Below are 13,538 nucleotides of genomic sequence, written 5' to 3'. Positions count from 1 at the left end.
TAAAAAATAACTACTAGTTATGATTTTAATATTTTGTTTATTGATAGTTTTCAGCATAAATTTCCTTTCGATTATCTCGCGTTTATTGAGTTAGAAAATTGTCAGTATCGCTTTACATTTCAGTGTTAACGAAATAACAGAGCCATTTATTATTGTAATTAATTCGAGTACATATTTTAATTAATCGCTTTCTATCTAAAATATTAGACGAATGCAATTCACGGTCTTAGTTGGCAATTCAGAATAACACATGTGAAACATGACATACGAATGTCAATTTTGTAATGCAATCAATGCCAATTAAATAATTGTTGTTTAAATTACTTCCGTGAAATTATTCATTTTCTATTTTCAATTATAACATCGATTAATAGTCATTTTATTATTAAAAAAAGTGAATTTATCAAATGAAAATTGATAATCGTAGTGCTCTCAGGGATAATTTTAATTATTCCGTTCACGACACGATTTTTTTTTATTAATGGAAAACCGGCGCATGTAAAAATATAATTATTCATCATTAACAAAGAAACATTTAATTATTTAAGCATTTTTAATAAAAACGGTTTCTCTCAACATTAATATTTTAATCTGAATTTAATTATGTTTTTTTTTTTTTGTTCCTTATTTGTAAACATAAATTTTCACTAGGTGATCCTGCTTGGAATGTCTTTTATTATTTGATGATTCCAAAAAAGAATGCACGAAGAAAGTGAGATTCAATTATCTCTTAATAATTGAATCAAGTGAAGAAACGCAGAAAACGTGATCATATCATCAATCATGTTTATGACATTGGATTTCAGTTCCTCATAATTGAATTAAGAAAGATACTTCTCCTTTCTTTACATAATTAATTTATCACTATTCTTATTAATATTTATTAAAATAACAAAAGGAAAAATATCAATATATATTTTTAATAGAAAAAATTTTGAAAACTATTTTCAAAATTGAATACATTTAGTTAAATTTATTTTAAATTAAAAATAGGCACCTTCTCTTCCGGAACAAGTGACACTTTTATTATCTAATATTAATATGTAATATATAATATGTGTATAAGCGAGGCACAATAATTAAAAATAAGATAATTAACAAAAATGTTATGAATAAAAAGTTATTTGTCTAAGATAAGCGGCGTTGCAGAATTCGCCCCACTCAAAGCAACAGAAAAGATTATATATATAGGAAAGTCACTCGGCAACATTTCTCGATACGTGTAGAAATCGTGTTTTCAGTTTTCTTGTGCTCTACAGAGGCTAAAGCCTAAAATGGATTGGATCAAAGTGAGTAGATTTTCACAGATATTTATCTATTAATCAGTTTTTATTAACAATAAAACTAATTGTTTATTTGTTTATGGAAACAATCACTCCTAACACATGTTATGTTTTTTCATTTAATTGATTGAATATTTTTTGATATATTTGGTTAAATTTTTATTTATTTCTAAATTTTATTTATTAATAACAAACATATTGACACACCTGTGACCTATTGGGGGTTGGGGAGTGGCTCAGATAAACACAGAATCAGAAAACATACACCAAATACTTTATTAACAAAAACTAACAATAGGAAACAAACAATACACTTATTCTAACTTACGCTGAGGACCATTTTTAAGGATGGGGATGACACTAACACCTACATGATTGAACTTCACCTTCTATCCCACTGTGCTCCTGTCTCCATATAAGTACCCTTTATGAAAAAATTAATTATTTTCAAATTTGTTTAATTGTCAAGGCACCAATTTCCAACTCAAAATTCCGTTTCAATTTTAAACTTTTCTTATTTTTATTATAATTAGCATATATTTTGAAAACTTCCCTGTAATATAATTATAACAATAAAATGTTATTTGTGAAATTAGAAAATATTTACAATAAAAGAAGTAATTGCAAAACTGGTTATGTGAGTGAACGACCGTTTATTATAATTCATAAAAGCATGCATATTTTCTTGTTTCTCCGCATATCTAAACATTTGACTCGATCAGTTTAAGATATTAATTTCCATTATCTTAATTTACTGCTTAGCAGCCACTTTCTTTTGTTTAATTAATAACGACGACGACGATGGAGTGCTCGTTAAACTTAATAATCGTTATGCGATCCGATTAGTAAAAGTGGAGCCTGCGATAAAAGCCATATTGATAATTATCGATAGATGTCTAATTGGTCATTCTCAATTATCTTAGACAATGCTTTTTAAAACTGGGTGAAATCTGGAAAAGTACTTTCCCGCCATTTAAAAGCCAAATAACTGTTATCATTTATTTTTAGGTATCTCTAATAGTAGTAACGTTAACGTCGGTAGCGTCCTCAAACCCTGGTCACAATCAGTGAGTATTTCTTTAACTGAGATAACAAAAATAACTATTAACGTATTATATTAGTTTCGTGCACAGAATCCACGTACCGCAGAAGATCAAGACGATCTACCACACTAAAATCTTAAAGGTGCCCGTTCACCATCACTACTTCCACGAAAAAGAAAAACTGGTGCCCGAACATCATCACTACATCCACGAGAAAGAGAAGGTGGTCAAATGGCAACCGCACGACAACAAAGAGGAGGAGCTGGGCTTCTACAAGGGCGAGGAGAGCTACGAAAAGGACGAGATTGAGGATTATCCACGATATCCGCCTCACAAGGACGATTACACCAGCGCCTCCGAATCGAAAAAGGTTTTACACAGACGTCCGCCCCAAAGGTTCAAACACCACAAGAGAAAATCCCACAGGAGAGATTGAACTTAGTGCACGTTCTTAATAAACTGAAGGGGCATTTCGTATAAGCGAATAACAAAGAAATGGGTAATGGTTTATTATTAATCATTATTTTTCCAGTACAAAATTTCAGTTCAGTGTTTTGTTTTGCTTGTCAGTGAGATAACAACGGAGACTGAAACCATTTATTGTTGTTGTTGTTGTTCTTTTATAATTTATTGTTTACCAGTATTGTTGTTCTGTTTTATATTGTGTTTGTATAAAAATATCTATTTTTCAATAGATTGCGTTTTATTTATTTAATTATAATTTTGTTTTAAATTAGCATTATACACCAATATTCCAATGAAGAAAAACAAGATAATAAAAATTGGATTCCTGCAACGTTTTCAACGACTAATTGAGACAGTGAACATCTGTTCGAATTATGTTTATGTTAGTGTGAAAGCTGTATTGTAAAAAATTTCACATTTAAAAATGATTCAGATGAGATTTTGATTACAATTTTACATCATTCTAAAAAAGTATTAATTAAATTATTAATTTAATTGCTAAACTTTATTATAATGATTTTATGGTAAATTTTAAATACCGTGCTATGCATACACCGGGTGACTCACCTAACTTATTCACTAGAAGTTTATGGAAAAAATATTGATGTGAAACTTTTATAGCAATTATAACTTGACTTAAACTACTTTTCAATATTTTATAATATAGAGAAACTAATATACTAACCTTATAAAATAAAAAAATGTATTATCTAATAATTATGCCTAATTAATCTGCAAATATTTTTTTAGGATCTGTCTTCTATATTTTATAACATATATAATTAAGAAATTTTTCGGTAACTTTTTTATATCAAAATTTTTTCAAATGTTAATATTTTTAATTAAAAATTTTACTTATCAGTATCTCGAATATCTTATAAAAATGAATTAATGATCCTACAAAGACATCTAAAAATACATTAGGTGGTTCCAAATTTGGGAAGAAAATTTATTTATATAAGGGAGCACTACTTTTTTAGATATGTAAGTCCTCCAAATTTCATTTTTGAGATATTACCCAAACTAAACGTGAGGGACTACCCTTAAAAATACTTAAAATTATTCGATATATTTCAAATAACATAAATAAAAACAGTCTTCATTAATCCATATTCTATATTTTATAATCTTTTTAGCTTCAGTTACCAACGAGGCTAATATGACTACTCTATAGAATTAAGAAGGTTTTGTTAACTTTGTATTTCAATTTTTTTTTTTCAAATAATGTTTAGAATTATTAATAATTATACTATTACTTATCAATGTATCGAATATTTTATAAAAATGAATTAATAATACCAACAAGTCATCTAAAATTTCATTAGGTGGTTCTAAACGAAAGAAAATCTACTTATACGAGAAGCCACGATTTATTCAAATATATAAGTCGTTCAAATTTTATTTTTAATCTGCTAACCGTTTTCGAGATATTGCCCAAACCAAACGTAATAGAATACTTAAAATATTCGATTTATTTACAAATAAAATCAAAAGAAATAGTCTTCTTTTACCCATATTCAATATTTTATAACCATGTTAGCTTCAGCTATTAGGGAGCCTATTATGACTATAGAATGAAGTTCTTTTTATTTCAAAATGTTTTCAAATAATTTTTACAATTATTGATAATTATTTCAGGAAACCTGTTATAATTTTTAACTAAAAATTTTACTTATCAATAACTAGAATATTTTATAAAAATGAATTAATTGTCCTAACAAGTCATCTAAAATTGCATTTGGTGGTTCCAAAATTTCTAAAAGAAAGAAAATCTATTTATATGAGGAGACACAACTTTTTCAAATATGTAAGTCCTCCAAATTTCATTTTTAATTAGCTACATATTTCTTAAACCAAATGTGATGGAGTACTCAAAATACTTTTTCTATATTTTTACAAATAACATCGAAAGATAGTCTTTAATCTATATTTTATATTTTATAATCGTTTTTATTTTATATTATTTTTATTTATATTTTATTGTTATCTTTCGAGTCATTAATTTAATGTCTCGTTTATAAAAGCAAAGTTTCAAAGTCAATGATTGATGTTTAAATGTAAAAATAATTTGATGAAATTTTAATCATTCTTTGTAATGGGATGAGTTCGATTACATAAAGTGATACAATTTCATTACAATCAAGTAATTGTTTCAATTTATTTTTTAAAACACCATAAAACTGTGTAAATGTAAGTTTTCACATCCGGGTTTTTGAATCGTGCCCTTCTTTGGATCTGAATCTTGCTCAATAACTGTCTCAAATTAACCAGTTCGACTGCAGGAATTAAAATCCTGTGCGACTTATATAATCGTACTTTTTCCTTTCTACACACCATTAAAAATCATGCGTTGTGGTCCCAATTAATTTTAATTATAATAACCGTCCGAACTAAATAAATAATAATTATTGTTACAGTTTACGCACATTAATTTGATACATATTTTAAAAAGTTCCAAAATTTTGCCAAGTTTCTTTAGTGATCAATCGTTCAAGTCGCCAAATATTTTCGATATCGATCCGATTTACATAATCAATACAAATGGCATTGATTCAGGTCAAGATTATGGATCGAAACTAGTTTCTAAACTTCATATTGTATAATTCAGATGTAAACAAATTATTTATGGATAAGAAAGTGCCGCTATGGTTTTATGAAGATTAAACATTTTTTCTAGAGCAACTTCAAAGCGATTCACTTTTCAAATAAGGTTGCTAAATTTTAATTTGCTTAACCATTATTTAAATTTAAATCGCCTTTGCTTAACAACTAGGAAAGTGTTTTGTTTATTTAATTATTCCATGTTTTATTAAGTAATGGTATATATTGTGTATTGTCTCAATTTATACATGCTAGAATATTTTAATAAATAATAAAAATCAAGAATATTTCAAATGTCTGGAACAGTGATTGAGAAAGGTCATAGGAAATGTGATCATGGTCAATTACGTTTCACAATTGATATTTAGGCTTTGATTTTAAAATTTTCTTCTTTCTCAATAATTTCTATTACATTAATCATATCGTCTAAAATAAATGTCATATAAAATTTCCATTTCAAAACCCTATTTACGATTGAGCAAAAATCACCAAACTGTTGAACTTATAACAAATACATGTGTATAGGTATGTCTATATCCTACCATATATAAGTAAAAAACTTAAATGTCAAATAATATTTTTAGACTATAGAAAGTTTAAAAAATATTTAAATGATATAATTTTTGAATTCCAAAGAAATGAATGAAAGTTTTTTATACTTTATTCATTTATGTTAATTACTGCAGGTTACGACTTTCCTGTCTGAATGCACTGAGGCATTGAATATTATAAATATAAAATTAATTTTTTTGATACACACATAATAAAATTAAAATTATTGCCTCGAGCCTCACCCAGAAACATCTCGATCTGGAAATAATTTCGCAAACCAGATGATTCAGAATGCAATCCAACCGGCATAGATATGAATATATTAAAATTGTTGCAAAGAATCGATATCGTCCCTACCATTTTTTCCATATTGTCAACGTAGAAAACGCACGATTCAGATTTATGTAACTGACCGGGTCGGGTTTTCGGGTGGGAAAGGGTCACTCCGTATATAAACCATCGTCGACCGTCTAGACGTATCAACCAATTGATCTAGTGACTTGTGTGACTTACCACTTGCGGATTACCACCCGATTTCACCGAACATGGCCTCCGTTAAAATCATCGTAAGTGTTTTTATTAACAAAAACCAATCAATGATCAATCGGTATTAATTTTATTTGTTTCTGATTACAGTTCGCCTTCTTCGCCGTCATTTTGGCAGTCGCAATCGCCGCGCCCGCCCCTGGCGGTTGGGGTGGATGGGGTGGACACCAGTGAGTATTTTCTTTAAAATCTATTTCGAGAAATTGTCAAATTTTAACTGCTTCATGGATTTTATGCCTGAAAGTTACTATGACGACTCTTTTAGTTTTATAAAACTATAACTGCTTTATTATTTGATATTCTAAAAATTATTCAAATTTAATTAGCACTTAAATAGATTGTTTAAATTTACAAATTCTTAAATTACTGATAATTTTTCTATATTCTTAAAAATTAATTTATGTGATATCACTAATAATATTATGTAATTATTCCCATAAATTCATTCATCCCGCAGTTGTAGGTGGCGATTTAACAAATTCTAAAAAACACTTAAAATATGCATGTTACAAAAGAATTAACCAATTTCGCAAGAGAATTTCGTCGAAACTGAAACACTGAAAGTGATTATACAATGAATACGTTTGGGCGGAGAAAAGTTATGGGTCCGTAATACGTGCAGTTAAACAAGTTTTCGGAATATTTATCGTAGAAAGTGTGGCAATAATCGATCCTCTTTGGAGAACGAATTTTTTACAAGCAAAGCAGGAACAGTAGTAAACAACTTTCATTGTCAAAAGCCACGGTTTATTCGCGATATAATGTAATTATTTTATTAACTACGCTTGGAATTAAATGTCAATTAAAACTTTTAGTGAGCACCACGTGATTCATGTGCCCTACCACGTCCACACTGTGCACCATCACCACGTGAAGAAGATCCACGTACCGGTGCCGATCATCAAGAAGGTCTTCGTCCATGAAGCTCCCCATTATCACGGAGGCTGGTGGTAAATCGCCGCTTAAGGAAATCACAAGTACCTGCATATAGTCACTAATTTTAAGTAAGTGTTTTTCTATCGACGATTTATAATACTTTCACTCTGACAATTATTGTGACATATTCAAGGACCGCGAACCATACAAATTACTGTCATTATAAATGGCTATTTGTATTCTTACGTACCTAGAAATTTTCACCGTGCATATTTATAATTATTTTCAAAGTATTGGCTGTTTCTAAATGTGTTTGTGTTTCTGTTGCAGGAAAACGAGGATACGAGACGAAAGAAAGTGCAAAACATCAGAATATGCCAGTTTTGTAGTTCCAGTAGTCTAGTATGTTTGTTATAGTTTTTTATTTGTTCTTTTATTTTGTACAGTTTATGTTTTGTACAATATTTTTTATTGAATAAAGACATAATAGTCAAACTGGTTGTTTTTTATTATTGTTAACAAAAATATGTAAGTGATCCCTAAAAATTAATTAATTTAATATATATAAAAAACTGAGTTAATTGAAATTACGAACGTATTTAAAAAAATTTAAATTTTAGATTAAAAGTGAAAGTATGAAAAATATCAAATAAGATTTGATAAAATCATAGTACTTAGGTCAATTAGTTATAAAATATTATAATGTATTTAACATCCCAAAGATTAAGCTATCAATTTTAAAGATAAGGTACACTAATTTTAAAAGAAATTTTTGTACAACATCGAATAAGATTTTTCGCAACCATGATCAATCTTAGTATTAAATTTGTTAAAATTTTTAAATGTGTCTAATATCACAATTTTCAAGTGTTCAATTTTAATAAATAATAAAATGCAAACAGAAGAACAATAATAATTAATTAATGAATATGTCACTTTTGTAGTTCCAGTAGTATAGTTTTTAGCTTTTATTTAGTACAGTTTATGTTGTGTACAATATTTTTTATTGAATAAAGACATAATAGTTAAACTGGTTGTTTGTTATTGTTGTTGTTAACAAAAATTTGTAAGCGATCCCCGAAATTTAATTAATTTAATATCTGTAAAAACATAAGAATCTGAATTAATTGAAACCAAGAACGAATTTAAAAAAAAAAATAAATTTTAGATTAAAAGTGAAAGTGTGAAATATATTAAGTAAGATTTGATAAAATCATAATATTTGGATCAATTAGTTATACAATAATGTATTTAAAATCACAAAGATTAACCATCCTTTTTAAAAACAAGGCGCACTAATTTTTAAAGAAATTTTTGTACATCTAATAAGATTTTTCGTAACCATAATAAATCTTAGTATTAAATTTGTTAAAAATTATAAATGTATATACAGTTATTGAGGTAAGCAATTGTGTATCACTCCCAGTACTCCTGGGTCACAAACATATAACTTAGCTAAGTATCTTACCATATTGCTACAACCTACAACCCCAACCTTTATCAAAGATTCCATTCATTTTGTTGAGGGGGTCATCAAAACACTAACCGAACAATCCAAAAGGATATGTGCCACACACCATCTCGCTGAAGAACAAGAACACTTGAAAAAATCACTACAGGCCATCATATACAAACGCTCAGAAATAAGACATACAATGAGACCTCATACTAATAATAAAGATCCACCTAGTGAGCCCTCGATTGGTAAAGTTTTTCTCCCATATATATGAAAAGTGATCGATAGCTTTTGCGGGAAAATATACATTTGTACTTCAAAACGTTAAATAGGGACTAAGATTAAGAAACACAAACGAAACTGCATCCTAGGACAATCAGACAAGTCTACTGTAGCTGAACATGCACTGTTAGATGGAAATCATAATATAAAATTTCAAGATACACAATTGCTTGCCTCAGCAACCGGATATCATAAGAGAATGATAAGGGAAGCCATTGAAATCCATAAACACGGAAACAACTTCAACAGAAAAGAAGAAGCACTGAAGCTCTATAAAATATGGACACCCAGTGTTCAAAAACACCAAAATGGCTAAGCAGATAAGAACGACCAACGAACAGAAAAAAAATTCTAAAAAATTAGTTGACATTTAGTTGTCAATCAGATGACAAAGTGACACGAACCAAATCAAACCTCTGAAGATGCGAGCCACTCGTGCTAGCGAAACGTTAGGAAATAATTCCAACAAACGTCGATCAATAAACCAGAATAACTATAGATATGGAAACAATGGTCACGAAAGCCTCAACCTTTACATTTTTATTAATTTATTCTAAATTAATTTCACCAAATACAAATTTTAATTTTGATAAATATAATTTAAGATTTAGTAAATTCATAAAATACAAACTATTTCTTACTATTTATTTAAAATGCAAACAGAAGTATAATGAAAGTTAATTTTTCAAATCTAATTTAAATATTTCGATTTCCAAAGAAAGAAAGAAAGAAATTTTAAAAATTTTATGACATTATTCCGTAATGTAATCTTCTACAAAATTTATAATCTTTCTTTATAAGCTAAAAGATGGCGCCTTGAAAAAAGTAAACTGTAAAATATTAATAAAATAGACTCGGTGAAAGTTCTGATAAGCTGTTGAATCGCCTGTAATTTATACCTTTTAAATCCCAAGTGTATTGTGAGTTGCCTATACTTACAAATTCATATAATAAAATGTTTAATTATATTTAGAACAACAGGTATTTACAGAATTTAAAAAATAAAGAAGTAAGAGTAGTGATTATTTGATATATTATAAGGTAATTACAAACATAAAATACCTTAAATAATTTTGTATGTAGAAAAGTGAATATTTTTAATTAATATTAATAGGCAAAAGTTAAAAACAAAAGTGGTGTACACTTCCCGATCCTCATAATTGTAAACAATCGAATTACCATATATTTACCATCATGCCTGATTTTATGAGTAATGCCGATATATAATTCCCATAACAAAATTCACCTTTCACCTCTGGCGATTTTCAATTTCATGATCGTCTTCGTTTTCAGTGTTGGACCTTTCACTTTTCACGACTGCCGATCGTGATATAAAATCAGAAAAAAATTGTTCCGGGGTCAAAGACGATAAAATATTTATTGTCTATGCAAATGTAACATTTATACAATTGTTCCAATGTAACTCCTGCCCTGTGGAGGAATGAGACGAATAATAATAATAATACGACACGATTTAATTAAACCGAAAATAAATAAAAGTAAATTGATTTTTAAATCGACGATAATACTTTCTAAATACGACAGACGACATAACTCAGGTGCACTTGTTAATTCGTACGACCTCTGGACCGGCCGAATCCACTTAATACCCGTTACGGTGTAATTCGAGATGAAAGTCAATCGCGAGACCAACTGACATAATTTCCGACTTAACAAATGAAACTGGACAGGCGATATTCAAAATATTCAAATTAACCGAGACTAATTTCGGTCGAATGCATCGTTCATTCTTGATCGTTCTTTTCAGTATTCCGGGCAGGGCAACTTCAAATTTCGTACCTTAGTTAGATAATCGCAAGTAAAAGTTTTTTTTACAGTCTAATTTATTGAATTGTTTAATGACACACAAGAATGTTGTGGGTGTCTCGTGAAGATGATGCCACCCATAAATTTACAACAATAGTACAAATCATAAATTATTCAAATCTTATCACGAGATTTGAATAAATAAATGTCGATAGTCAAAAAATAGCCTTTATCTAAAAAATTAAAAGAAACACTGATATAGTTATGTAAAATCATTAGAGGCCGCCAAAATGATTTTTTTGTTAAACTTTTGAATAACGATAATGTACCGTTCATATACGGTCGAATCAGAATTACCATTGTTTCGGAGACGTTGACATATTATCATAAAAAGAACATTAAAACACACAATGGCAATCATAAATACCGAAAACGTAGAACGACTGAGTTTTTACTTTCACTGAAGGCGCCAAACAATTTACAATTTTTGACTTTATTAATTGATTATTGATATGTATGTATTTTCTCTACGCGTCTACATTTTCGTATAAAAATATGCGAATGTGTTTGCGTTTGGCCGCATAATTTGCCGCCAAAGAATCATCTTACCCAACCGAGCGTAGTAAAAGAAGTAGGTTAAGTTTAACTTCGCGGTTGCTATTACTTTTACATAATCCATGAACATGCTAATTGTTGGCGTCGGCTTTATTACCATATTATAAACAAATATGCGCATAATCAACAAGCGATCTCCGAACAAAAGGAACCGAATTTTTTCATCGAAAATAAACTTCAGTGAAAGGAAACTCGGTAAAAAACAATTTTTGACATGTCATTAAGAGACAATAAACATAAATCAATATTGTCCTTCTCTTTGGGCTTATGTAAACTCAACTCACATCCGAGTATGAAACCTGATAACAAAAGCAACAGACACTATTGGTTTTTAAATTCTTTTACGAGTCGCGAAAAAAAGATCGACTTTCGATGGACGTGGACATGTTTGTACTTATTTTTTGATTGGTGAGACAGTTACATAATACATGTCACAACACAAGTGAAAATTTTAAACATCGCCCATCACACAGGGTTATAATTTAAGTTTTGAGAGAAAGTACTCCCAAATCTGTAATTATTTTGTTCGCACCGAACTGTTTTTACACGACTTACGCATAGTATTTTAAATATTATAATTATATAATTTTTTTATGTGTTATTTATAGTCTTATGCCTATTTAATTACACTTATCGAAAATATATACTGTCGACTCGTTAATTCGAACCCAAATGCCAAATGGTTCGAAATTTTTGAGAGAAAAGATATAAAACTTCAAATTATTGAGTGTTGATAATCAATTATTATTTATTAACTGCTATTCATTAAGAATGATAAAAGTTAAGAGGTGAATTAATTAATCTTTCAAAAGAACTCTGTTATATTGGTCTTGGTTCAAAGCACATTGATGCTACTCAGATTGCTCAATAACTTTTTTAAGAGGAAAACTGCTTGAAATGCTTTTTCATCACCTTCGTTTTGTAAACAGAAGCTTTGTAAGGTGTCGAATGAGGCTCTGCTTCCTTAATTGATACCTCTGCCAAAGGTTCTGATGTATCATTCACTTGAAGTCAGAAAAGCTCACACCGCTGATCTCAACTAGTGGTTCTATTGCATGTTCTTCATCATCCGTAATTATTGGAAGATTTTCCAATAAAACCGGACTTTTTGAAACAGTGGAGAATCGTTAGGGTGGTTACAGCACTTCATGCCTTGTCAATCAATAAAATAGTCGTCATCCGTGATATTCGCAGTTAGCTGCTTGTAGGAGAGGTTGTAAAGCGAGCTTAACAATTTTTTGCGATAGATGGATGATCCCTTGGTCCAAAGGTTGCAATTTGGAAGTTGTATTCGCCGGAAAGAAGTAGAGTCCTACGTTGGACAATGTAGGAGGAGTGTTGTGGACAGTGCAATTGTCTAAAAAGAGTAAAATTTTTCACTTTGGTCGTTTTATGTCCCCATTAACTATTAAAAGCCAATTGTTAAAAAGTTCTGTTGTCATCCAAGTTGTTTTGTTAGCACGATAATCAGTAGGAACAATTTCACTCCTTTGAAACATCACGGTTTCATTGATTTTCCTATCACTAAGGGTTTAAGTTTTTCCGATCCATATTTACTGCAACTGTCAACTTCTCTTTACTATATTTTCCCCTCTGACATCTTTAAAAGTAAGCGTCTTGCCATGTAAACATTTGAAAAGCAGGCCAGTTACATCAGTATTAAAAATGTCTCGGGCATCATAGTTTTTAATCAAAGTCTTCAATTTACCATGTCAATCTAAGCAAACTTCATCATTAACACTTCCACTTTCTCCAGAAACTTTTCTAAACACAACTCCATTTCTCTTTTTGAAATTTGTAAGCCACTTTTTACTTGCCGCAAAGTTTTTGATGCTTAGAGTAGACGCAAATTCTTTTCCTTTTTCCTTTAACAAGTTTCCGCTAATAGATACTTTTTGTCCTCTACACTGTCTTAGCCAAATGATCAGGCTTCCTTTCACACGGGGAAATTCACCTTTAGTAGTTTTTTTCGTACTCTAGCGTTTGAACATCATAAATTTTCTCCTTGTGCTTTATGATAGTTGAGAGAGTACTCAGAGCAATCTTAAATTC

At 29.5% G+C, this 13,538-nt stretch overlaps 1 protein-coding gene across 1 annotated transcript; it reads left to right on the top strand.

Annotated features, from left to right (window-relative positions):
• Positions 1-1,229: 1,229 nt before the first annotated feature.
• Positions 1,230-3,020, top strand: LOC109595214 (uncharacterized). Its single transcript, XM_020010520.2, has 3 exons — positions 1,230-1,289; positions 2,292-2,350; positions 2,405-3,020. Exons 1-3 carry the CDS (start codon positions 1,275-1,277, stop codon positions 2,760-2,762), a joined length of 432 nt encoding a protein of 143 aa, XP_019866079.1. The 5' UTR covers positions 1,230-1,274; the 3' UTR covers positions 2,763-3,020.
• The last annotated feature ends 10,518 nt before the right edge of the window (positions 3,021-13,538 follow it).

This window comes from Aethina tumida, chromosome 2, assembly GCF_024364675.1.
Source record: "Aethina tumida isolate Nest 87 chromosome 2, icAetTumi1.1, whole genome shotgun sequence".
In the NCBI taxonomy this organism is placed as follows: Eukaryota; Metazoa; Arthropoda; class Insecta; order Coleoptera; family Nitidulidae; genus Aethina; species Aethina tumida.
This window is presented reverse-complemented; position numbering and strand designations above follow the sequence as displayed.

What these genes read in the sequence shown, in the direction of transcription:
- LOC109595214 (XM_020010520.2), top strand. An exon ending in TCAAACCCTGGTCACAATCA is followed by an intron (nt 2,351 to 2,404) that starts GTGAGTATTTCT and finishes GTATTATATTAG; the next exon opens with TTTCGTGCACAGAATCCACG.